This window comes from Micropterus dolomieu, linkage group LG08 (genome assembly GCF_021292245.1).
Source record: "Micropterus dolomieu isolate WLL.071019.BEF.003 ecotype Adirondacks linkage group LG08, ASM2129224v1, whole genome shotgun sequence".
Lineage (NCBI taxonomy): Eukaryota > Metazoa > Chordata > Actinopteri > Centrarchiformes > Centrarchidae > Micropterus > Micropterus dolomieu.
Window position 1 is genome coordinate 21,623,568 of NC_060157.1, and position 23,472 is coordinate 21,647,039.

Genomic DNA, 23,472 nt, shown 5'->3' on the forward strand with positions numbered 1-23,472 from the left:
CAAGATCAAGCTGTTTACACACACGCGCACACACACACACACACACACACACACACACACACACACACACACACACACACACACAGGGAATTCACTCGACGCCTCAAAAGTTAAATTATTTTGAACTTTAGTTGCACAACGTTGTTCTGGTGTCTGCTTCTGTACTCTGTCGATGTCATATCGAAGACGGAGCACTAGCAAGAGCTAACTTACAGAAGTTAAACCACATTGGCAGTTGCAAGACTCAAGCTCGTTGAAGATTCCGTGCCTGTGTGGTTGGAGTCAGATAATCCATTAAAAAATTAAAAACATATGTTTGGTCAAGCTTTGTAAACAAGCATGTGCGCTGCCCACGTGAGAGTAGCCTCGTTACATCCATTGATAGGGGACAATTTGCAATACATGTACTGCAACAGTGCATTCATTGTGAATTGTCCCCTAGTAAATAGTATTATAATAGCCTGTTCTAACATCCTACTGTTGCAGTAGCCTACATTTACTGTGAACTTTCCCCATAAATAATTGCACATGCATTTGAATATACTGTATATTATATATCATGAAACATCAAATTAATTTATATTGATTCAATATGTAATATTTTCTTATTGAGTTGTTAAATATTTTTTTCACCACAACCCCCCAGACAACCAAGGCAGATACCAATAAATTTTCAACTACAGCTTTTTCTAGTCTCTATTACTATCTCGTTTATCAGCCCAATTGTCCAGCTGCCCACCAGGAAAACTTTCAGTAGTCCGAATGGCAAGTCTGCCCTTGGGTTTAAATTGAAAAGGCATTAATTTACCCTCACTAATTCTGTGACTTATTAATACATTTTAATCCCAACAAAGGCATTTTTCCTGCATTTTGTTGAGCTATTAAACATAGCATGCTAGGACGTTGCAAATGTCATAATTCTCAGAAAGCAGATAACACAAGTCGAAGCTATAGACTGTAGGTAGAAACCCATCAGATGAGAGACGATGTGATTTGACACAACATAAAAATACATTACAATCAATACTGACAAAGGAGATATGAAAGTGTCCTTTCTAACATTTATACTCTTGACATGAACGTCATTTATTATTTCTACTTTCCACTTATCATTCACCTTGAACTGTAAGGTTCTGCCTCAACACTATAAATGATGTTGACAAGTTGCTTCAAATTTTAACGGAAAAGAGGAGAATGGCACAGTCAGACGCCGCTCTGATGTCAGAATGTGTGTCACTGTCATGAAATATTCATTAGGTTTGGCGAGGGTGTGCATTAAGTTTAGAATAAGAATAGTTTGAATTTTTCAGCAGCAGACCATTGATCCAGGGCATATCATTAGTTGAATGACTCATCACAGAAGAGTGTTGCTGAATATTGATCATTCACTTGACTGAGCCCTGCAGAGTACACTTCCCAATATTTGTTTCTGCCTTTTTGGAAAAGCTGAAAAAGTGTGTTATTGTATTACATTATTGCCTCTTCGGGTTTATCTAAAAATCTATAATGAGGAAATATTTTGAAATATGCGTTTGTTTCTGTGTTTTTTCGACCAAGTGTGGTTTAACTCATACGACGTTTGTGTTTGGCTATGGACATACTTACATTGACACAAGGACAGGATTTCATTACTGTTCCTTGTCCTCTATCTCCTCCTCTCTTTCCCTCAGATAATTACACTTTAGTTATCTTAGATTTCCTCTGCCCTCATTGGGATGCTCCTGCGAGTTACCTTCTACATGGCTGCTTTTGACACAAGTAGTGAATAACAGTGAGAAAGGCCATAAATCATGGTAATTCTTCCTCCAGACCTCTCATCCTGATTGATCACTCGTGGGCCTTTGAGGTCCACCTGTGAGTCTTGTCCCACTGATATAAATTAAGTAGAAGTATGGGAATTATGCACAACAGCAACCAATGTATCGGAATAATTCTGCAGTAGAGGATGTGTGGAGGCTTAACGTAAAAGCCTTTTGAAAATAAAATAACTTTTAAAGACATAATAAGACAGTATAATTGTTGATAGGCAAATTTGATTTTTATTATTTTCTTGAATCATTTTGAATGCATAATTTAAATGCATATATTTTATAAAATTATGACACTTTTTAATGTATTAAAGGGGCATTATGGAGTTTTATGGAGTTTTTTGCGGTTACAAGATTGCAAACAGGCGTGTGCTCGTACACGTGCCTTCACATTAAAAGCAGAATAGTGGCTGTTCCAAGCAACGGAGAAAACCGGCCATTTCTAGTGAGGTTAGAGTCTATAAAATTTGATTTATTAATAAGTTATTTCATTGAAATATTACATATAGCCCCTTTAATTTAACTGTATTCATGAACTTAGTCTGTGTCAAGTGCCATGGATGAGGGGACAAGCAAAAAGAAATCAATAAAATATCACATCAGTTTAATTTACATGACTTGATCCTCAGATGCTGCAGTTTTCTGACATTCCCAAGTTCCTCGGTGCTCACTTTTTGACTCTTGTGACATTGAAGGAGGACCACATGCCGACACCAGCACACATATACAAACACACACACACAGCTGGCGAGCTGAATGAATGACATGTTAATATTTACCTCACCTTGCAATGAGGTGAGGTAAATCTGCTTATGTCACTTTTTTCAGGCTCCACTTTTACCGTTATAATTGACTTCACAGGGGGCCTCACTCTGCTCACTGAGTCAGAAAATCATATTTGGATACACAGCTAGCAAACTAATCCCAACAATGCAGAACTCTGGAGTGGACTGGTAACAGCTGCAAAGCATCCTCAAACACTGGTGCTTCATCTCCCTGTAGGCAAAAGTCAGATTAGTCTCTGCAAGACTTTTTTTTTTTAATCACTCTTTTGAGCTCATCTTTCACCACACCGTAAATGCAGGCCTTTTCTTCATCTGCTTTCCAAACACAACTGCAGAGTGCTGGAGGATGTTGGGCCATGCACTGCTCTCTCAGCTCAGGGTCAAACACAGATGACCTTTTATCTGGCTCCGCATAGACAGGAGGAATTTGAACAGGATACATATGTAAGTGACCTTTTATAGGCAGATCTGGCAAAAACGAAACATGCACATTAATCTGTTTGTCACTATTTGCTCAGTGCAGTTCTTCAAGTTCAGATCAGCAGTATGTGGAGTTATTTCTGTGGTTCGGTTTTCACAAAAGAGAATCTTTTGATTGATTGTGAGACACGTTTCCATGACAGCACTATATGTCACCATCATCACAGTGAGTCAGTTAGTGGCTCGTCATAATGCAATATGTTAGGGACAAAGCAGTGAAGCAATGAGGAAGCATCAGTTTTAGATGAAGACTGGGGGTTTTATATACCCCAAAAATGCAAATACGTGCAACACATACAAAAACCCCAATGAAATGTGCAGTTTATACACTGAGGGGCGAATTCACACAGAATGGATAGCGGCCGCTGATAGATCCATGACTTGCGCATCACTAGCATCTACTGTAGGCCCTGTTTCAAGGCCCTGATTCACAAAAGTGGTAGGCTAGTTTTGTGGGTCACAGAGGTGTAGGTGTGTGAAAGAAATAAGAATAGGGTAATGTATTCTTAAGCTTGATTTGTACTCCTGCGTAGGGTCTACGTGCGTAGCTACGCTTTCTGCATTCTGCAATTACACCCCCATACGCTAGTTGGCGGTAGCGCTACAGCGTCCACTGTGTTTACTTTTGTCAGCAGAGCAGGCTAACTTCCTGTTTAGCCCTCCGCTAACGCGAATGAGGGTAAAACTGGATATGTGCGGCTAGTATAGCCTTTTCAAATGTCATCGACAGAATGGATCACATTCCACCGTGTTACAGCTGCTGTTTTGGCTGCTAGTAAAAGTTACTTCAAAGCACGGTGCACTTCCTGTCGGCTCTGAGGCATTGCGAGGCTACCTAGCCGCCCAATCACAGTGCTTACGGTCCGTGTCGCCTCGACGTGTAGTTTAGGGATGCAACATGAAATTTCCTTGTCGACGAATCGTTACATAGATGCCGTTTAAGGGAGAGATAGCCATCTTCGTATTAGGAACATTTCTGGCTGTTTATTTCTAACTGCAATGCATTACAGGAAGTGCTGGGGGCAGTGTTGCTTCCACTGTCTGCCATGACTCCTTGACTGTGAGACTTCTCACGAAGAAGAAGCTTTCATGCGAGAAGCGGAAAGAAGCGGAGAAAGAGGCGAACAGCAGAGCGGCTTTTGTTTTTAAAAGTTTTGTACGCTATTTAGTCAATAAATACACTTTTGAGCGGTTTTGAGTCGACAAATCAACTGTGTAGAACTTGAATATTGGCAGTTTTACCAAAGTTAATGGCGAATCGAATCGTGCTCAAACATTTTCGGGGTTGAGAAGCTCTACAAGCGCCCGCGAGGTTAGTGGTGGCAGCCGGCCGGCATGTCATGCCCACAGATCCCTCTGGTCCCAGTTACACAGACCACTGCATCCGCAACAACAGAGGAAAGACAGTGTTTCCTATTCGTTCATTTATTTGTAGCGGCCTGCCACAGTATCAACGCTGATACCCACATACTGATTTTTTTTTTACTAGGCCTATTTAAAATCTTATTTGATTGCGGATCAGCGCCGTAGTGCATTTGCGCAGCACATCCTCTTGCTCGTCTCTCTCTCTCCCTCCTTCTCTCTCATAAACACCGCAGCACAAATCTGTCCAACACAACGCTGTCCATGTCGGAGACCCAGCTTTAAAAAAGTTATTAGTAATGAGTAATGGTTTAAAATACATCAAGGAACATCTGGCTTGTGATGTAGCCTACAGAACATTCTCCACTGAGTTATTGCCAAAAACCCATAAGCACTTTGGAAAAATAAACAACAGAAGTGGTATGAAAGGGGACTGTCGCTTTATATTGTTCTAAATAGACATTACTTTGTTAGTGTACAGTTGGAGTTTTAGTACTTGCTTTTAATTTGTTTTTATTTTATATAATTCCAAAGCAAAAATCTTTGTTAAAAAGTTTTGTATAATCAGTGAATTATAGGAGTAGCCTACGCTGTCTTGTCTTCTTCCCTATTTTCCCCCTGGCGTTGATACTGGTGTTCATTCTGAATAGTAAACCTTGTTCACTTAATGGTAACATTAGCTAGTTAGGCTGTGTGTTGGAGATCAGTAATTCACTTGAAATATATTTAATTAGTTAAATGGTTTAATTAGGGTTAGGGGGTGACAAAAATAATCGTGACTAGTCGACTAATTGAATAAATAATTAACAGATTAGTCGACTACGAAAATAGACATTAGTTGCAGCCCTAGTGTAGTTAGATTTTTGAAGTGCACATCAGGCTACAGCGTAGGTGATGGCGTAGGGCACAGAGGCTACCCTGTCGATTCGACGAAGTATAAATGGCTCTTTACGCAGTTATACTTTCACGCTGTGAGAAACACTGAGAATTGTTACACTGCAACTCAAAGAAAAGCTCTGTCCAGTAGCCTAACCTAGAACCTGAATTTGTTTGAGTGAGAGTGACAGAAGCTCCTCTAACCTGGTGCAGTTTTAGAGAATATGTAGTCAATGTTTCGTTATGTTGAAACATCATTTCAATATAGTTGAATGGACCCCAGGAAGAATAGCCAGTGCTGTAAAGAAAGACGCCTAATTAAGAAAAAAAAGACAGCATTTTACATTAAAGAAACATTACAAAAATGTTTGTGTGTTGTGTCAATTAAAGTTCTGAGTCAGACTTCTGAAATCTGAAATTGGAATCACCCATGAAAGTTGCTGTTGGTGCATCTCTACTTATGAATGCGCTTCAGTTTCCACCAACTCTCTGAAGACACCATAATTTCCCTTTAACTGCGTGTGGCTATTAGTATTTGTGAATTGGACTTTTTTTTTTAAATCATTTGCATAGAAAGGTACCCCTGAGAGACTTCCCGGCACAAAAACGAATAAACTCCAACTTTGAGAAGTACACCACAGATGCTCTGAATGAGACCCTGTGGGGGATTTATACAGCTGTCTAAGGCAGGTGGGAGTACAGTGTTGCTAGTCTAAGAGGTCTGAGGGCCAGTATTAACCGTCATTTAACTGAATTCAAGGTTAAATGTTTCAAGCCTCATGAAAATGGTCGTGTACAATGTTGCATTATATCCGGTCTGGCCTGCAAACCAATGCTGGTGGACATTTTTCACAGCCTTTTTGTTGCTGGATTTAGAAATTAAATTGATACAATTTACAACCTCATAGAGGAAAAGTTACAAAGTTAGGTTTTTTACTGCAGACTTTTTTTTTTGCGGACAATTGCCATTACAATAAATATACTTATTTCGTTTGAGAAGCAAGTGAATGCACAGTGAGACATTTGTTGCAAATTGCAACCCTCACCACTAGATGACACTAAAACTTACAAACAGAACCTTTAATAGATGACGGGGACTAATCACCTCCCTTTATGTGGTCAGATTTTTTATATTCAGTACACAGAGACGAATTTGTTGATTATGTCCTAATGTTCCTCCTCGGTCCTGTGAAAGTGTTTTAGAAAACCAGCCACCTGCTCCATGTTTAGCAGGCCTACATATTGTTCTAACCATGAGTGTCTTAAGAGATAAACAAGACAACTTGTAGTGTTGAGTGAGTGCTTGGCTGAAACAAGTACCTGCTACAAAAAATGTAATTTTTACAAGTACCATCAGAGTAAAATGTGCCAGTATCCGTTTTCTAATAAAAAATTAATATAGGAAACGTCTAACACTGTTCTGTAAGAAGTTTAATAATAAATATAATAATATAATAATAATCCTGATCAACCAATAACAACTTTGGCCCATGTCCGGTTTAAGCCCCAGCAATTCAGTACGGATACAGATAATTTAGTTGGCTGAACAGATACTGATAATGGTATACTCGGTCATCCCTACTAACTTGTGTTCTTTCCAATTTAGAAGAATTATTCTTTCAATTGACAAACAACTGAGTCTCCACAGTCTGTTAACAGTCACCCCAAGCACTCTATGGGTGCAGACAGAAAGACTGTGATGTCAGGGATCTTCATTTTAGGAACCCCTCCTACCCCTTACCCCTCCCACAACAATACATAAACACTTCACCTCAAACAATACAGGTGCTGATTTTGGCATGTCCCTGCCTCCTCAGCTTAGTCTGTAATCACAAAGCGCACCCATAGGTGTCTGCACGTCATTGTTCTTATAATCAGCACTTAGGCTGTTGGCAAGCACTCTAAGCTAATTTAATACCGGAGGTAATGAGTTAATTTGCAAAGATCTACATATTTTGAGGAGAAGTACAATGCAAAACGCCAAGAGTGATGGAAAAGCTGATTCCCTATGGAGATTTAGAAGCTTCTCTCCCCATTCCCTATAACTGATTCCTGTTTCTTCTCTGTAATCACAATAACAGTGAGAGCCTACTTAATTCTGCTGCAAATTAATCAAGTGTAAACATCATTAGGTATTGATATGAATTCCATTCATCTGCAAAATGAAGTTTGGTCCTCTCCACTAGATCAGTTCATTGGCACTGAGCTGAATCCAGATATGAATATTACAGACATGTAAACTGTTACCCTAACATAATTTTGGTGTTTTCATTAATGATTAAATTTTCCAAGTGTCTTTGCATATTGCATACTTAAGTGATTGTTTTGAGTGGTCCTTACAACTGGCATCATCCGAGTGAAATCTCATCTTATTCATTAGTTTTGTACCTTCAAATGGTAGCACTCAAGATTTTTCCCTGTTGCTCGTGGCCTGTAGTCCACCAAAATGCATTAGTGCATCAATTGTAGATTTAGAGAAAAATTGTTGAAAGATAGAAAGACAAGCTGAAAGGTAAAACAAGATGCATCACTTCTAATTTATACCAAATTTTTAAACCATATTACTGTGTTTTAGACATTTGGCTGTATTTTGTCTACCATTCCAGGCATCCATTAGTTTCCAGAAATGTTCATATGACATGAGATTCTTTTAGTACACAACCCATCACAGGGAACATCAAGTCTGCATTCTTTTTTATCAAAGCTACATTATAAAGGAAGTTTCAACATCTAACACCTTAGTGATTTTCATTCTGGTACCACAAAGTCATGTCATAAGGAGAATACTAATGTGCTGTCACTTTAGAAAAATATGACTTTGTTTTGCTTCTTTTTGATAGAAAGTTTGTCTTATTAAATACACAAGTCAAAACAAACACCAAGGATTAAATTCTAAGCAAAAAATTATTTTAACTTTGAAAGGTGCTTTTGTATGTTTAGATGACATCTTAAAAAATAAGTTTTCTGTAGTATAAAATCTCTTTTCTCATATTTATACAAATAAAATAATGTATTTTGCGTAGTTTTTCACCACCTTTGTAGTTGAAGTGTAGAAAGGCTTGTCGTCCATGTGCAGTACCTTTTTGAAGGAAAGTGGTTTTGAAAGGATGCATCAAGCCAGCCAGCATCAACCCCCCTACAGCACCTAAACAGAGCTTCTCTCAATCCTCGTCACAGAGACGACGGCTGCTGAATACTGAGCAGAAGAGACAGGAGCTGCCCCTCACCCCCGCACACACACACAATTATTCTCTCTCTCTCTCTCTCTCTCTCTCTCTCTCTCTCTCTCTCTCTCTCTCTCTCTCTCTCTCTCTCTCTCTCTCAAACAGACATACATACATGCATACACATACACAGATGCAATTAACTACACTAACACACACACCTACGCAGGGATTTTAGTTCACAGAGCACTAACAGCATCAGACGTGCTACCACACACTCCCTTTCAGCAGGAAAAATGGACCATCTGTGAGCTCTTCAGGCCACCAGCCAATGACATTGTTTAGGACTCATTTTAACAACAGTCGTGAACTGCATTTTGAATCTTTGTTTCTAGCATTTGGTTCTTGAATAGCTTTTTTTTCTTGTTGTTTTGCAAACATCTGTTTGCGGATTTAAAAAGAGCTACTTTAATAGAACTAATCTTCACTAATTTCTCAGCTGCAACGTACTATTAACTACAGCCATCTTTGAACAAATTTATGAAGGTGGTAAAAACACATAGTCCTTATGCTAATGAGATTTTATTCTGATACGGCATTTTATGAGTTTGAATATTGAGTTTAAATAAAATGCACTCCTCTGATATCACCAAATTAGTTATTAAAAAATAATATTTTATGGAAAATCATTCTCCTCACCTTGAGTATATTGGGGTAGGGATGTCCAAATCTAGTTAGGCCCCAGTCCTGATCAGAGGACTTTAATATTAACTATTAAGATCTGCCGATAACAGTCTGATCCGATAGTAACTTAAATGTTAATTAAATATGTGATACGAGTGAGTGTGTTGTGGGGCAGTTGCGTTGTACATGACCAAAAACCGTAATGAAAAGAACAGAATGTTGTGAACACTTGTCATAATTTGGGAGAAATGTGACCCATGAGAGGACAATGAAAAATGGGAGTCTCCTGTGAAAATCCGGAGGGTTAGCAAGTATAATAACCAGAGCTAACCTCTGTTGTCCTTGTTTAATTTTTTTTTATTAACAACAAAAAATGGACAAATACAGCAGACAAGGGCTTCTCATAAAAGTCTAATTATTTACTTCTGTAAGTAAAGTAGCTTCTGTAAGTATGTAAGATGTCATTCAGTACCACGGTGGTCTTGATCGGTAACAACAAGCCTTCTCTCCATGCGGCTCACCTGCTGCAGTGAAAACGTAATCGCAGGTTAAAAAATTTCAAACCCGACATGTATTTATAAAACTGCTGACAAAAAGTAAACAGCAGACCAATACGGGGAGAGAGGGATGGGTGTAGGTGTGTGCATGTGTGTCTGAAGCATTCATAGTAAAGGAAGAAAAAAATACAGCTGAATGATCACACTGTTCAAGTGAAAATTTAGAGGGAGAAAATATGGAATGTAATATTTTGTCTCCTCATTAATACTGACTAACATTTTAATTTATGAATTACATTTTAGTCTCGTAATTTTTCATTAACAATATTGCATGTTAAGATAGTCCCGGTCAGTGTTGGAGTACATTGTCGCCGTTTCGTCATTGTCTCGTTTTAGTCAGTGATAAAAAAGGTTGCTGACAAATATATTTAATTTAGTTTCGTCTGACGAAAGTAACACTAGTTAAGCTTGTCGTAGACGCATTGTACATTAGGCTACATGCATGTGCTCTGTAAGTGAAAAAACGGGTTACAGGTTTATTGTTGATCATGTAACGTTACAGTTTTGTTTAGTTAACGTTACACTGGTTTGAGAGTCTGGGGAATGTGTTGACTTACTGTAGTTTATAAGCTGTCTTTAATTGCATTTCACATTACATGGTTTTGGTCTCAGGTTACAGTTACAGAATCCCTTATAGCAAAGCAGTTTTATAAGCAGCCTGGATTGAACGCAGCAGGTGATACAACATTCATTATGACCACGAGAGACTTGAGACTTGACTCGGATTCTAGCTCAGTGACTTGAGACTTGACTTGGACTCTAGCTCAAATACTTGTGAGCATCTCTGTTATGCTGGGGCTGACGGGGATCCTAAAAAATTAAAGAAAACTTGTTGGTGTATGCTCTCAGTTCTAGTTATGAAAATCAGAATCGGTCAAACTTGGAATCGGCAGCTCAGACCTTAAAAAATTAGCTGTCATTCAGGAGGGGAGAAACATTTTAGCAAAGACAATGGTGACTGAGGAAATTTAGGGCCTATCATTTTAAACATGGTTGCATCCCGCTTTATACACTTGAATTAGACCAGTAAATTCCAAATGGGGTAGCCAAGAACCGCCCAGGATGGAACATGATTGAAAAATGGATTTAGAAATTTTGATGAATAGTCTTTATCTCATGTATTCAGTTTGAATGTTTTTGGTGGGTTTTGTGTTTGAGGGTTAGGATGTCTGCTTGGGCACAAAATCCACTTCCACCATCTCAAACACTAAACACAATCTTCACTGCCTTCAGTAGATTGCCATAGATGATATGACGCACCCAGGTTCAAACCGACATAAAAGCATTTTTTCGCTTTTGCCTATAAACCTGTGTGAGATTGTTCCCCGCTTGTCTCACTTCAAAGAACCATGTATCTTAATTCCCATCAAAGTGTCTGAGATTAGCCTTGAGCCTTTACCCCAGAGGCAGGGTCCGTTTGGCGTTACGGCGTTCCCAAAAAATGTCTGTTTGACATCGCTGTCTGGATCTGCCTCACGCTGACAGTGGCCATGTGGAAGTCGGAGGATGTGAGCAAGAGCTTAGCATGAATGAACAAGAGATTAGAGAAATTGGAAGCGTTGGGATAAGGATACAGGATATTCCAATAAAACACTTCCCCACCTCTAACCTCTCCACCCTCGTCAGACAAAATGGAAAACTTATCTGTGTGTGTCAACAAACTGTGTCTGCCCGGCATCGGTGTTTTTTATTTCTTAGCTGGCGGTACACACAGTGTTGACGGTGGCAAGGACAGCAGAGGTACTGATATCTGTTCTCTGGGAACCAGTTTTCTGCCTAGCATGAGTTGCTCATCTCAGTGGGGTGATTGGAATTAGACAGTGTTTAGGGTAGAACAATAAAATGCTGCCAAATGCTCCACTATGATGAGAAGCTAGTTCCTAACTGTTTATCTTAAGAGATAAGGAACTGTAGTAAGTCTCCTTCACTAACACTTCGGGAATTCAGCTGGTTTTGGACTGGCGTCAAACTACCGGCCCATGACTTTTCATATTTTTCTGTATATGGCCCATAATCAAAAAAGCTTCCCTGGTCTATGTAATCACTCTGGGTTACATAGACAGTTGTCACTGCAAAGACCTGTCTCTCTCCTCCAGCTTCTCAGTATTATCCATTTTCAGATAGTTTAAATAGTGAAGGAAGAGGAGGGTTGACAATAAACAGATTACTTCAGTGAACATAATTCTGTGTTTTCATAAGCCTTGTGTCTGTTCCTTTTCTTGGGTTGACCCACCCCTGTGTGTCTTTGCAGAAATGATCCTCCATGATGCATAACTGAGGTAGTACACACTTCTATTGGTTTGGAAAACTGCTTTTGGGAACTTTTGTCTATTTAGCGGGGCTTAGGTACATTCATTGATTACACTGGGAAGTAGCTAGATAGAGGAGGACTTATGAGCAGTTGCCAAGTTACAGTAATGAGTATGACATTTATCTGTAGAAATTACTATAAAAAATAGGCAACATGTAAGAACCAGCAATCTTATTCACTCCCTTCTGTATAATTATCAAGCATTTTATTGGTACATTAAAATCCAAAACAAACGTCTCCTCATTAGCATAAGGTGACTAGTTTCCAATCTGGAGTCTGAAGCCCAGGAAAGATGTTTGTTTGCGCTAACTGCTTTCGCTTTTCCAGCAGTTGTGGAAACAACAGACTAGAGGTGACCCAGTATAGTCGAAGATTCGATGCTTCGATAGACGGGGCCTGATTCGACTGCAAATATCACAGTCGAATCTTTGCAGATGCATAATGAAGCGAGCATCATGCAATTTTGGCTAAATGGGGCTGCTCATTGTCTGATTTTACATAGAACTACCGGTTTTCTCCAAATAAGTTAATATACAGCCTATTATGATATAAATATCAACATAAAATGCTGTAAAATATTAAAAGAAAGAAGCTTTTAATATATCTGTGTGTGAATAAATCCAAGATTTTAACCCTAGGGAAGGGGGGGTCAGTGCGCATGTGTGGGCTGTGTGTATGGTAGAAGAGGGAGAGAGACAGAGGACCAGCTGCGCCAGTGTTGTGCCAAGTGGTGCGTGTACTTTGCGGGAAGTTCAAATCATTTATCACCATTGATGGACCAAACAAAGAATATTATATACTTGGAATAGACCCGCGAGGTACATGCAATTCTCGGCGGGCATGCGCAACTTGGCACAAGACCATTGAATGGCAGGCAAACACAGTAGAGAGAAAAGGGTCAACAATGAGCCTCAGTATAGCTGTAAATGTACAGTTTAAGTTACAGTGACTAATGAATAGAGACTGCCGTTCTATAGCTTCTCTGAGGGCATGTTCGGTTCTTTCCTTTGGGTGCTGTCTGCAGCCTCTACCCACAAGTGACAAGATGTAAGACTTTCTGCACAACAGTGGTCATAAATGACACAGGAAATTGTTATGATCTTATTGGGGAACATCTCTCTACTCTCTGTCTCTTTCTCTGTCTATTTTTCTTTTCCTCAATGCCCCTTCCCCTCCTGCACTGTGTGTGTTTGTTATTGGTGTGTACTGTGTCTTTTTTGCTGAGCCCCATTCACCCCAAGATAAGAAGATCTTGATAAAAGATCAAGATAGCGTTCAGCTACAAAAAAAAAAACATTTCCTTACTCCTCTGGGGACATTAAACTATTTCCTTTTTCTCAAGAAAATAAATAAAAATCAAGCAACCCAAGAATTCACATCAGCATGGACCCCACATTACAGCATCTTTTCCACCTCATTGGCTGGCCTTTTCAGATGCTATCAATGAGCAGGTGATGTTGGTGCAGCCCATAAATTCTGCATTGCAGGGGCATAGTCTGAATAAGTAAATACAGATTGTGCTGTAGGTATCTTTACACTGTGTTTAGACCAGCTGCACAGCAGTGGCCCTGACTTAGAGGCAGAACCCTGACTGCTGAAAACAGAAAGTACTAAAACTATAAAACATTCTCTTTATAGAAGTCAAACATTTATATTTAGATTAGTGTATTCACTATTAGACCCACAGAGATTGTAATTATACACACACATACAGATTAGTATTTCTGTTTGTCTTCAGCATGCAAGGCACATGAGGTGATTAATTCATGTATCTTAGGAAAAAAAACTAATTAATTCATCTAATTCCATGGCTGGCTATCTGAATCTTTTAGTAATTTTATGAGACACCACAGGAAAAAGAAATCCTATGCCCATCAGTTCAATTCCGTTCAATTCAAATTAGCTTTATTGGCATGAATGTGTAACAACAATATTGCCAAAGCATCATACATACTACATACCATCATCTGGTGGACAGGTCTCTGACAAACCAAAGACATATAGGGAAATAACACGTCTGTACTCGTTCCACTGTAAGCTTCAGTAAAAATAATTTTCTTTAAATAACCCCACTTTTTGTCATGTCAGCCTTTCATTTGCACATGTAGCTACACATTTATTCTACTACCGTTCTAGTTTGCTCATCATTTACACCTTAAACTGTTGAGAAATTGAACTAGAAAACAAGTGACAAATTAGAAATGATTTAATTTGCTGTGCTAATAAGAGGTAAGAGGAACTACTATAAAAGATCTACATAATACTTCTACTTCCTAAATCATTCTGCTTATTTTACCTGTAGTAAGTTAACACAGTACCTGTTTTTTGAGAGACTTTTCAGAGTTTGTACATAATGCTTTTGGATGAGGACTGAAAAATTAAACTTAAAATGTTAGATTAGCAATGACAGAAGTGAAAGATGTATAGCCATTTTTTACCAACACAGCTGAATACTGTTTCTATTGTTACCAGGCAACAAATACCGTCCCAGTGAGTACTTGTGAATCCTGACTGTTATTGCTTAGCAACAAAATTCCATCCCAGTAAGTAAAAAATCAAAATCAGTGAGGCTTAAAAACTACATACAGACCTCAGTGCCCAAACTTTTTTGCATGACTTTAGTTGAATCCAGTGACTTGGCTCCAAAAGGCCTGCTGTGTGGACAGATACTGAGCAGCAGCACAATGAAGAATGGTCGCAGAGCACTGATCCTACTCCCCACTGTCTCTATTCATAAGGTAATATAAACCCCCAGCACACCTACTAATTACTTATCTTCAGTCAGCCAATGGGGTCCTGATTCACTCCACTGACCAACAGACGCATTCAAGGCCCTAAGCGAGTGACTTGAGCGATGGGTCATTTACACACTCATGTTCACATGTTTGGAGCTCTTAGATGTTGAGTTGGAGTTGGATGTAAACCTGAACCAACCAAACATTTCATGCATGCTTTATTGTTTACCTGCTGGTCCATATGACTTTCTGAGGAAAGCTTACCATAACAAAAATAACCAAGGGCAACAGCAGATGGTGCTCTGTTGTGTTGGTATGGAGATTGGAGAAGACAATTACTTAAGTTCTTTATGCTCAGCTAATGTTGAAGCAACTAAAACCAAATTTGGCTTCCTAAATCTCTTCTTTCCAAAACCATCACGGGTTCTCTAGGAGTTTAAACAAACTAAATACAACCTAGGAAATGTTTCAACCAAAGTATCGACCAGGAAAAACTGAGTGTAGGTGAGGGTAAATGTGTGTGTGTGTGTGTGTGTATGTGGTGGTGGTGGTGGGGGGTCAGGTTTAGTTTGAGGCTCTTAGAGATATTTTCAGTATTTATAAACAGTCACTTTCATAAACATTAATTGCTCATCTTTTCTTCAGTACACTTTACCTACAAATACGAAACATATATATATTTTAATCCCCTGCCCAATTACTGTCAGTTCAGCTCTCCTGCAGAGCAGCGTTACCACACTAAACTCCTGTGTTAGCCTACATTAGTCACATGTTTTACCTGTAGGACCCACATTTAAATAAAATTGTTCTTCATTTGTGATATAAAAACATCAAATTTCTAGACAGAGAAAGTAAATGTGTGGCCTGGTCGTAGTTCAGTTATAAAAATCCTAGCACACCACGAAGCTTCTTTCCTGCCGGGCTGCTGACAGCGCTGTCAGCCAAAGAGCGTCTGGTTCAAAAGTAGTTTAGCCGAAGAAAACAGAGCTGAGAGTGTTGGAGCAGCAAACAGACTCAAGTCGAGCTGCCTTGCTTCACGCTGTCCGCTGTCGCTCTGCTCCTTGTTTCCAGTACCCTTCTCTTCCACAGTTTTGTGACTCGGTTTGCAAAGTATACAGCCTGCCAGGCTGTTGCTCTTGTATTGCTCTGTGTACAATGACACCGTCAAGAAAAAGGTGCAGTGACTCCCTAGTCAAATGTGTATACCAACATGACAGAATACATACTCCTGAACAAATAGAGACAAACAGCGTAAAGGATATAATATATAAATATATAAAAACACATCCACTTACAAAGCTATACACCACAGCATCTTAATTACCCACATGGGTCCAATAGACTTTTATGACACCTGACAAGAGATGAATTTCATTAATGAACATCAAATGACTTTGGGATTATTAGCCCCCTAGTGTATGTGTGTGTGAATGGGAGTACAGTATGTGTGTGTGCCTGCCCTCCCCTGTGACTAATGCATCATATGCGCCAGCAGGGTCGTCTATAAATAACAACATGATGTTCATTTACTGAGCGGGAGGGGTGACTTGTGTCTGGGCAGATGGATGAACGGGTGGAATGTGTGTGTGTGTTCTTCATACTTTAGCTCCCACACTGTAGCGAGCGGTCATTTAGGATTTATTTAAAACGACAGTGTGGACCTCAATATTTGGCCGACACACATTCTCACGGAGTGCCCGAGGCCATGGTAACGTTTTTTGGGGGGAATTACACAGCAGTTGCTCGCAACCCTGGCTTGCGCAGTGTGGTGGCTGATCTGTCCTTACCACATGCAGGATGGGTTGGGGTCGAAGTTCACGTAACCTTGGGAAACAACAATAGCACAGCTGTATTGCTGAGTGAGTGGGCATACTTTGACAGTCAGATTATAGCTGTGAAATGCAGTATTGAGTGGGGGTTGTTGGGTGGGAACTAGGGTAGTTTGTCTCAGCCCTGGGGCCCAAAGACAACTTTACAGAGTAGTTAATTAGTTAGTTATTTAAAAGTGCTTATTTTTTACAACCAACAATTAGACTCTATACTGTCAAACCTATTTTTCTCGTCTGTGAGATTGGATACTGAGAGCATGAGAACAGTTTTTTCTTCTCTGTGAAACTTCTTACAAAACCTTTTCCTGTTGCAATCAGTGATGTAGCACTATTTTGTATTTAGCTGTTACATTGCCAGTCCAGTGTCCTTTAAAACCAAATACTCGATTTCATGCACAATCAGTTGTTAACACAACATAAACACATTTTCACATTATTTACATTACATTTGCCTATTTACTCATCCAGCAGACCAGACTCAGAATGTTAATTAAGAGTTGTATTTCTGGCACCCTGGGAAATCTAGGTCCAGTAGTTACTGTCCTTTTAGCTCAGTTTTGGTCTCCACCAACCCCTGAGAAAGATATATGGCTACCAAAGGAAAAAAAGGGAAGGGGAGCGGAGCACACTGACTGATTTGTAGCCTTTAACTGTGCAAACAGACTAACATTTTGAAAAAATGCCATTTTGACTCTGATGAACATACAGCAGTGTTTACATTATCTTCCAGTCTTTTGCTAATTTTTTCGATCAATCGTTTAGTCTATAACATGTCCCATCACAAGTTTGCAGAGCCTCAATGACGTTTTTTTTTATCCACCCACAACCCAAACATACTTAATTTAATTTCCAATTATAGAATAGACTAACAAGGAAGTGAAGTACATATTTCATATTTGCAGGTAAGGTGTGCTTAAGAAAACATCAGTAATAATCTAAATATAAATAATATTATTAAAAAGTATCTATAAGAGCCTCAAATGACATGTCATTCACCATTTTTGTGGTTTATGTGGTTAAATATTTTTTTATGGTAATGCATGACTGCCAGATTCACACTTGAATGCATGCCCAAATATAAATATACACCTTCCTTAGCTTTAGCCAATTGTAATGTTGAACTTTTCATTCAACATTACAGCAGAGCTTTAAAAATGCATTTGTTTTCAGGAGGAATACCTCGCTGTGATGAAAGCATTGTTTGCATAACTATATTGTTTTCTCCCCACCACTTCTTCTTTTTCAAACTAATGATTTCCTTCCCTTTGTCCACGGGTCCATGGAGGGAGGCGCATGCAGTATACACAGAGAGAGAGAAACAGGAAAGGCTGCAGTGTTTCACTGAAGTCCGTTTTCACAGGCTTAGTGAAATGTCTTGTGTCAGTTCAGTCAAACACACAATCCCAGAACCTTACAGCAATATCTCCAGAAAACAGCTGTGCTGAGGACCTCTGACTTCCATGTGCTAATATGGTCTATCCCCCCCCCAACTTTCTCTGCAAATGGTACAGTCCATTTAAAAAGGTGCTTGTCATCTCTCAATGCTCTGTGTCCTTTCAACAGTCAGCTGCAGGGAGCACATTTTACAGGGGCAGTGCTCACTCTCTAACACACACACACACACATACACACACACACACTCGTGCTGTTACGGAACTCTCAGACACACACACAGACACACACACACACACACACACACACACACACAGGCATGCTTGCCCACTGACACACTCACACCACATATACACTCTCTTAGAGAAGTGTACACTTCTTCCAGCAGACACACATTCCCCCTGAGCCGGATGCTTCTCTTTAAGGGAAAGGACAAACTGCTTTGAGGATTTAACTTGGCTTTCTCATAAAAAGGGAGCAGGAACAGACAGAAAAGGCAAAGAGGAAGGATTTATTTGGGGACACCTTCCATGACAGGAAATGGTCAACTTGTCAGCATGACACCTCTTCTGGATTCCCCTCTCCTCCTCAGGCAAAAATCCTGAAAATGATGGATGACAACAAACAGTTGGCCCAGCGCATTGATGGGGCCATTCAGTCCGCCAGCCAGGAGGTGACCAACCTGCGGTCAGAGCTCAGCGCCACCAGCCGCAGACTGGCCGAGCTGGGGGCAACAGACTCTGCCGGCATACTTGAGACCCTGCAGCACAACCACAACGGTAGGGGAGCCGCTCGGAGAGTGGAGTGAGACTAACTGTGTGCTGAGAGGCTGCGAACATGTGTAGAAGGATGAGTACACTCTGATTCACCTGTGTACAATCTTGCAATGTGTGCAGCAGTGTGTCTTTGCGCACATGTGTGTGTAATTTGTGAGTTGAAAAAGCCACCGCTCATGCTTCCGTCCGTGGGAAAAAGTGCACATTTGAAAGTCAGTGAGTAGATGAGTTGAACAAAAGGAAAGAGGTGAGGGGTTTCTGCTGGCTTGTGTCCACTCTTAGTTCTCCCACAAATCCCCTCTCATGTTGAATAATTAACCTTCTGAACCTTTAAAAGGGGGGTAGTGCTGCACTTTAGTAAGTGCAGAGTGGGTTAAGTTACAACCTCTTTTCACTCTCGGGCACTTCTCTCAGGCATTTGGTTCTCCCTTAACCGGGCAATGGATCTGTGTCTCTTGAGGAAGAAGGGGAAAGGGGGCTGGTTGCTGTGGGTTACTGTTACCGAGAGCTGTTTGAATAGATGCCCAGTCTGTAGAATGCTGTCCTGTGTGTGTGTGTGTGTGTGTGTGTGTGTCTGCAGCTGCTCTGTTTGCCCTTTTCCAACTTTTTTTTACACTCAGCTTGACATATAGATAGGTAACAGATGTGTGTTTTAGCACCTGTGTACACGCGTAAGCATGGTTGGCTGCATTAGCTTGTGTGGATATGTGTGCCCATGGTAGTCATGTCCTTTTAACTTCTGGCACACACATACTCTCACACTCTTGCTGTTTCCATAGCAGTCAGCTGGTACACTGTGCCGTCTGATAGGATATGTTCCATCTTGGCTTCGATAGTGTTCTGCTTTGAAACCACATATCTCTCAGATACTTCCGAGATCAAGCTCAGTAAAAGGACTGCCATATTTCCTCTCTCACAAGGAAAAAAAAATGTTGGCTAACTTTCCCTTTACAGTGACAGAGAGTCGTTTAGTCCTCAGCTGACCTCTGTAGTGTTTTTTTTAAAGAGGAAAATGTGAACGCAGTCTGCCTTACACAGCTGGTCAGGAACATTTTGGTCATGTGTCAGCATTGTTTTCAATGGACTGCCCCTGTCTCTTTGTTTTTCCATTATTTCTTTCTGCTTGTTTGTGTGTGTGTGCCTTGCGGTATCCCTTTAACCCTGATGCACGCTAACACTCATGCTGTTTCCATAGCAGTGTGTGCGCCAGTGTGAGTGACAACAAGCATTCTTCTGGGAGGGTTTGAGCACTGATGTCATTGTCCCCTGTAGCTGCTTCTCTGCTGAGCTGAAATGATGCCTGAGATATGCATGTTCAGTGGTGGAATCACTTTCATCTGATTCAGAAAGCTCACATAAAGACCACATTAACATCACATAGACAGCAGAAGCCTTTCTGACTGGTCCATTCTTAAATTGTGCACAATGTTTCTTGAAATGATAGTCAGAAACTGACACCTATCTGTAGATCTGTCTTGCGATGGATTTTGTCGGACATAATTGTGTAGAAATACAGTGCTAAGTGGTTCTGAGTGCCCCTTTTTTCAACATCAAAAATGAGCATGTCCTTTTGAAGAAAATGGTTGCTGATTCCTGCCTTTGTTTGGCCTGTATATCTTCCCACTGTCATTGTGTCTCTGTCAATAAGTCTTTTTTTCTCTCTTAACACCCACCTCTCGCTGTCTGTTTGCTATCCCCCTTTCCTCCTCCTGCTCTTTACAAGCTCAGGGTGTATAAAAGAAACGACTGGGGATAGGGGGATTAGGTAATTTATCACCAGTGGCTGTGTTGGGAAGGGAGGTGTGTGCGCTAAGGGTTGCTGGTTCACTGCGCAGCCGGCAGAGTGGGAGTCCTGAGGGAAGCTGTGTTGGTTGCGGTGGGGGTACCTGGGACTTCACTACTAGCAGCACTAACCTTGCTATCAGGTTAGCATACCTTAATTGCATTTCAACTGCCTGGGGATTTGCATTTTGCAATCACCCCAGCAAGTGTAAAGGTTATGAATAAATTGTAGTATCTTTATGTGGTGGAGGTATATGCTCACAGTTGTTTCCCAGACACACACACAAGATCCAGCCTCCACATCTCTTGTTTTTTTAAACCATTTTAAACCTTTTCTATCCTCTGAGCTCACTAGTATCCTCATGTGGTAGTTCATGAGCTTCCCCCTGGACTTAAATGGACTACATTTAGCTTGGTTGCTGTCTTGTTTATATAGATGAGTGCTGAGCAGCCATAAAATGGGGCTCAAAATGTCTGCCCGTGGCCCCAATTTGTGCCATTCTCGTTTTCTCATTATGTATGGGAGAGAACGTGTCCAACTCTGGAAATGAGTAAGGTGAATGAGAGGCCCATTATAGTGCTCATTCTGCCATATATCTACCATATGTTTCTTTTGGTTACCTTTAGCAAAAGGCATTTTGAGGTGTTTTTTAGTTTACTTTGTTAAAGTTTTCAGATATTCAACTGGAGTGTTAAAGATGGTGACCGATTCATTCAATAGAGGCAGACCTGTGGCTACGATGAACCACATACTGCCGTGGAGCAGAATTATGTTTGAATTGTTTTGGTTAAATTTACAAAATATAAAAATTCTGTACTTTTTTGATTGTTTACACAGGCAAACATCAAGCAAGCACGACAACAGAAGACATAGCAAACCAGCTAATTAGTTATTACCAACTAGACCAACATCAAGAAGACCAGCTTGGCATGTTACCTGCATCCTGTCAGCTCTTTTAGCTCGCGCCAACAAGTAAAACCCTGTCCCATATTTACTCTTGTCTGGTATCTTCCTCAGCCTCTCTCTTCTTCGTGCTCTCTGACAACGTCTTTTTCGATCTCTTCGCAGGCTCTGCCATAGTATTCATACTGAGAATAACAAGCTAGCTTCTTCAAATAACTCACATTGTACATCATATACTTTTTGCTTCTTCTTAATGCTCGCTGAAGAGTTTTTTGTTGGTGCCATAAAACATTTCGCTGTTGTTGTGTCATATTTCCTGCCTGGGATTCCAGTGTTACATAGTAGGAGGTGCTCCGGACCCAAAGTGTCAATGACAGAGATGCCATTCACCCTATTACAAGTCAGTGTACAGTACCATCAAAATGATTTTGAAGCTGTTATTTTAAAATACAGTTACTACGTAATGTTGCTTCAATTAATTAATTAATCACAGCCTACCCTTTCTTGCACTAAGTGCCCTGGTGCTGAAAAAGGGGGGAAGAAGGAAATCTTAACTAGCATTGTGTTAACACGTTTACTTTTTATGCATTAAAATAATAATAAAATACTTAATTTATACTGATTAGGTCTCAGTGCTGAACTTACTATACATCTTATCCAGCTTTTAGAAGTTATAACTCTGGTAACAATTTCTACGTAGGTCATCACTATAATGACTAATACATATACTTATAACACGATATAATGCATCCATAAGTCATTATAACAATTGTAAGTGATTATAACAATTGTTATAATCACTTACAAACATGCAAAGTTCATAATGTATTATGACCTTTTGATTTAGTTTTATAACTAATAGTAACACCAGTTTATATCAATGTGCGGCAAGAATCTCCGACCATGTTCCATAGCACATTATAACCACAGACTCTGCCTCCTTATAAATACACTTTAGTCACCATTTAGAATTAGTGATATAAAATGGAATAATAGCTTATAGTAATGTTTAAAGTTATATAGCATGTCTTTGTTTGCTTTAAGTAAAGTGTTCTATCTGTGCATGTGGCATATCTATCCCTGTATAATATATATATATATATATATATATATATACAGTTGGACATAATACCATATGAACTAATTATAAGACCTTATAACACGTAATTGTTTGCTTTAAGTAAAGTGACACACATTTTGCGCAGGAAAACAACTTATTTATGTTTCTTTACTTTACTTCACTTCATTTTGCAGTTTAGCACAAAAACACAACATAATTACATCAAGGACACTCATTGTCAGGGTGGTGAGACATCGCCCAAGAGAAGACCTGTTGCCAACCAACATCATGTAAGAAGAGGCTCAGATGTTGTCACAGATGAATGGCGAGCCTATGGACAGGCCCTAACAGATGCAGTGGACAATTAAAGACAACCACTTCACAAAACGTAGCCCATTAAATGGCATTTTAAAGTAATTGAATGGGAATACTGTTTGGACAGTAGAGATAAGAATCTCTTGGCACCTCACGATTCGATTTGATTACAGATCAGATGGCAGCGATCCATCTAGATGCATTTTTTTTCTGTGTAAATTCTGGATAATTACTAAGCATTTCGTTTGCACATTAAAATCCTAAAGTTTACGTCCCTGATTTCCTTTAGTAGCCTCAGCTCCTCCGTGGTCACCAGCGTCCTTCCTTCAATAACCAGTCAGACTCCTCTGGACACTGAAATATAATTTAACTTAACTATCAGGATGTACAGTATGTGTACAGGACACCAGTTTAGCTTCAACCTGCTGTTCTCATTCCTCAACAAGTTAGGTAGTAACGACACGCAGCTAATTAACATTACTCCGTTACTAATTTAGCTAACGCTACACTGCTTTACAGACCGGGGATCTGTTAGCTAGCGCTAACCGCCTTCACTTTTCCAGCAGTTGCGGAAACAACAGACTTAACGGACACACTGTGACCTACACTGCACATGTCTGCCTGACGGACAACTTACTAAGTAACTTTATAT

General features: G+C 39.9%; 1 protein-coding gene across 14 annotated transcripts in view; it reads left to right on the forward strand.

Moving 5' to 3' along the window:
* The window catches only part of LOC123975310 (kazrin-like), a 212,987-nt gene that overhangs the window by 57,432 nt on the left and 132,083 nt on the right, over nucleotides 1-23,472 (forward strand). For 12 of the 14 annotated variants that reach the window (XM_046056676.1, XM_046056678.1, XM_046056677.1 and 9 more), the window contains one exon: nucleotides 18,576-18,762. In XM_046056676.1, the coding sequence (XP_045912632.1) occupies nucleotides 18,576-18,762 (187 nt within the window). Of the gene's footprint in view, nucleotides 1-14,527; nucleotides 14,571-14,593; nucleotides 14,766-18,575; nucleotides 18,763-23,472 lie in introns of those variants that run through there. The other 2 variants (XM_046056690.1, XM_046056683.1) reach the window with 2 other exon arrangements.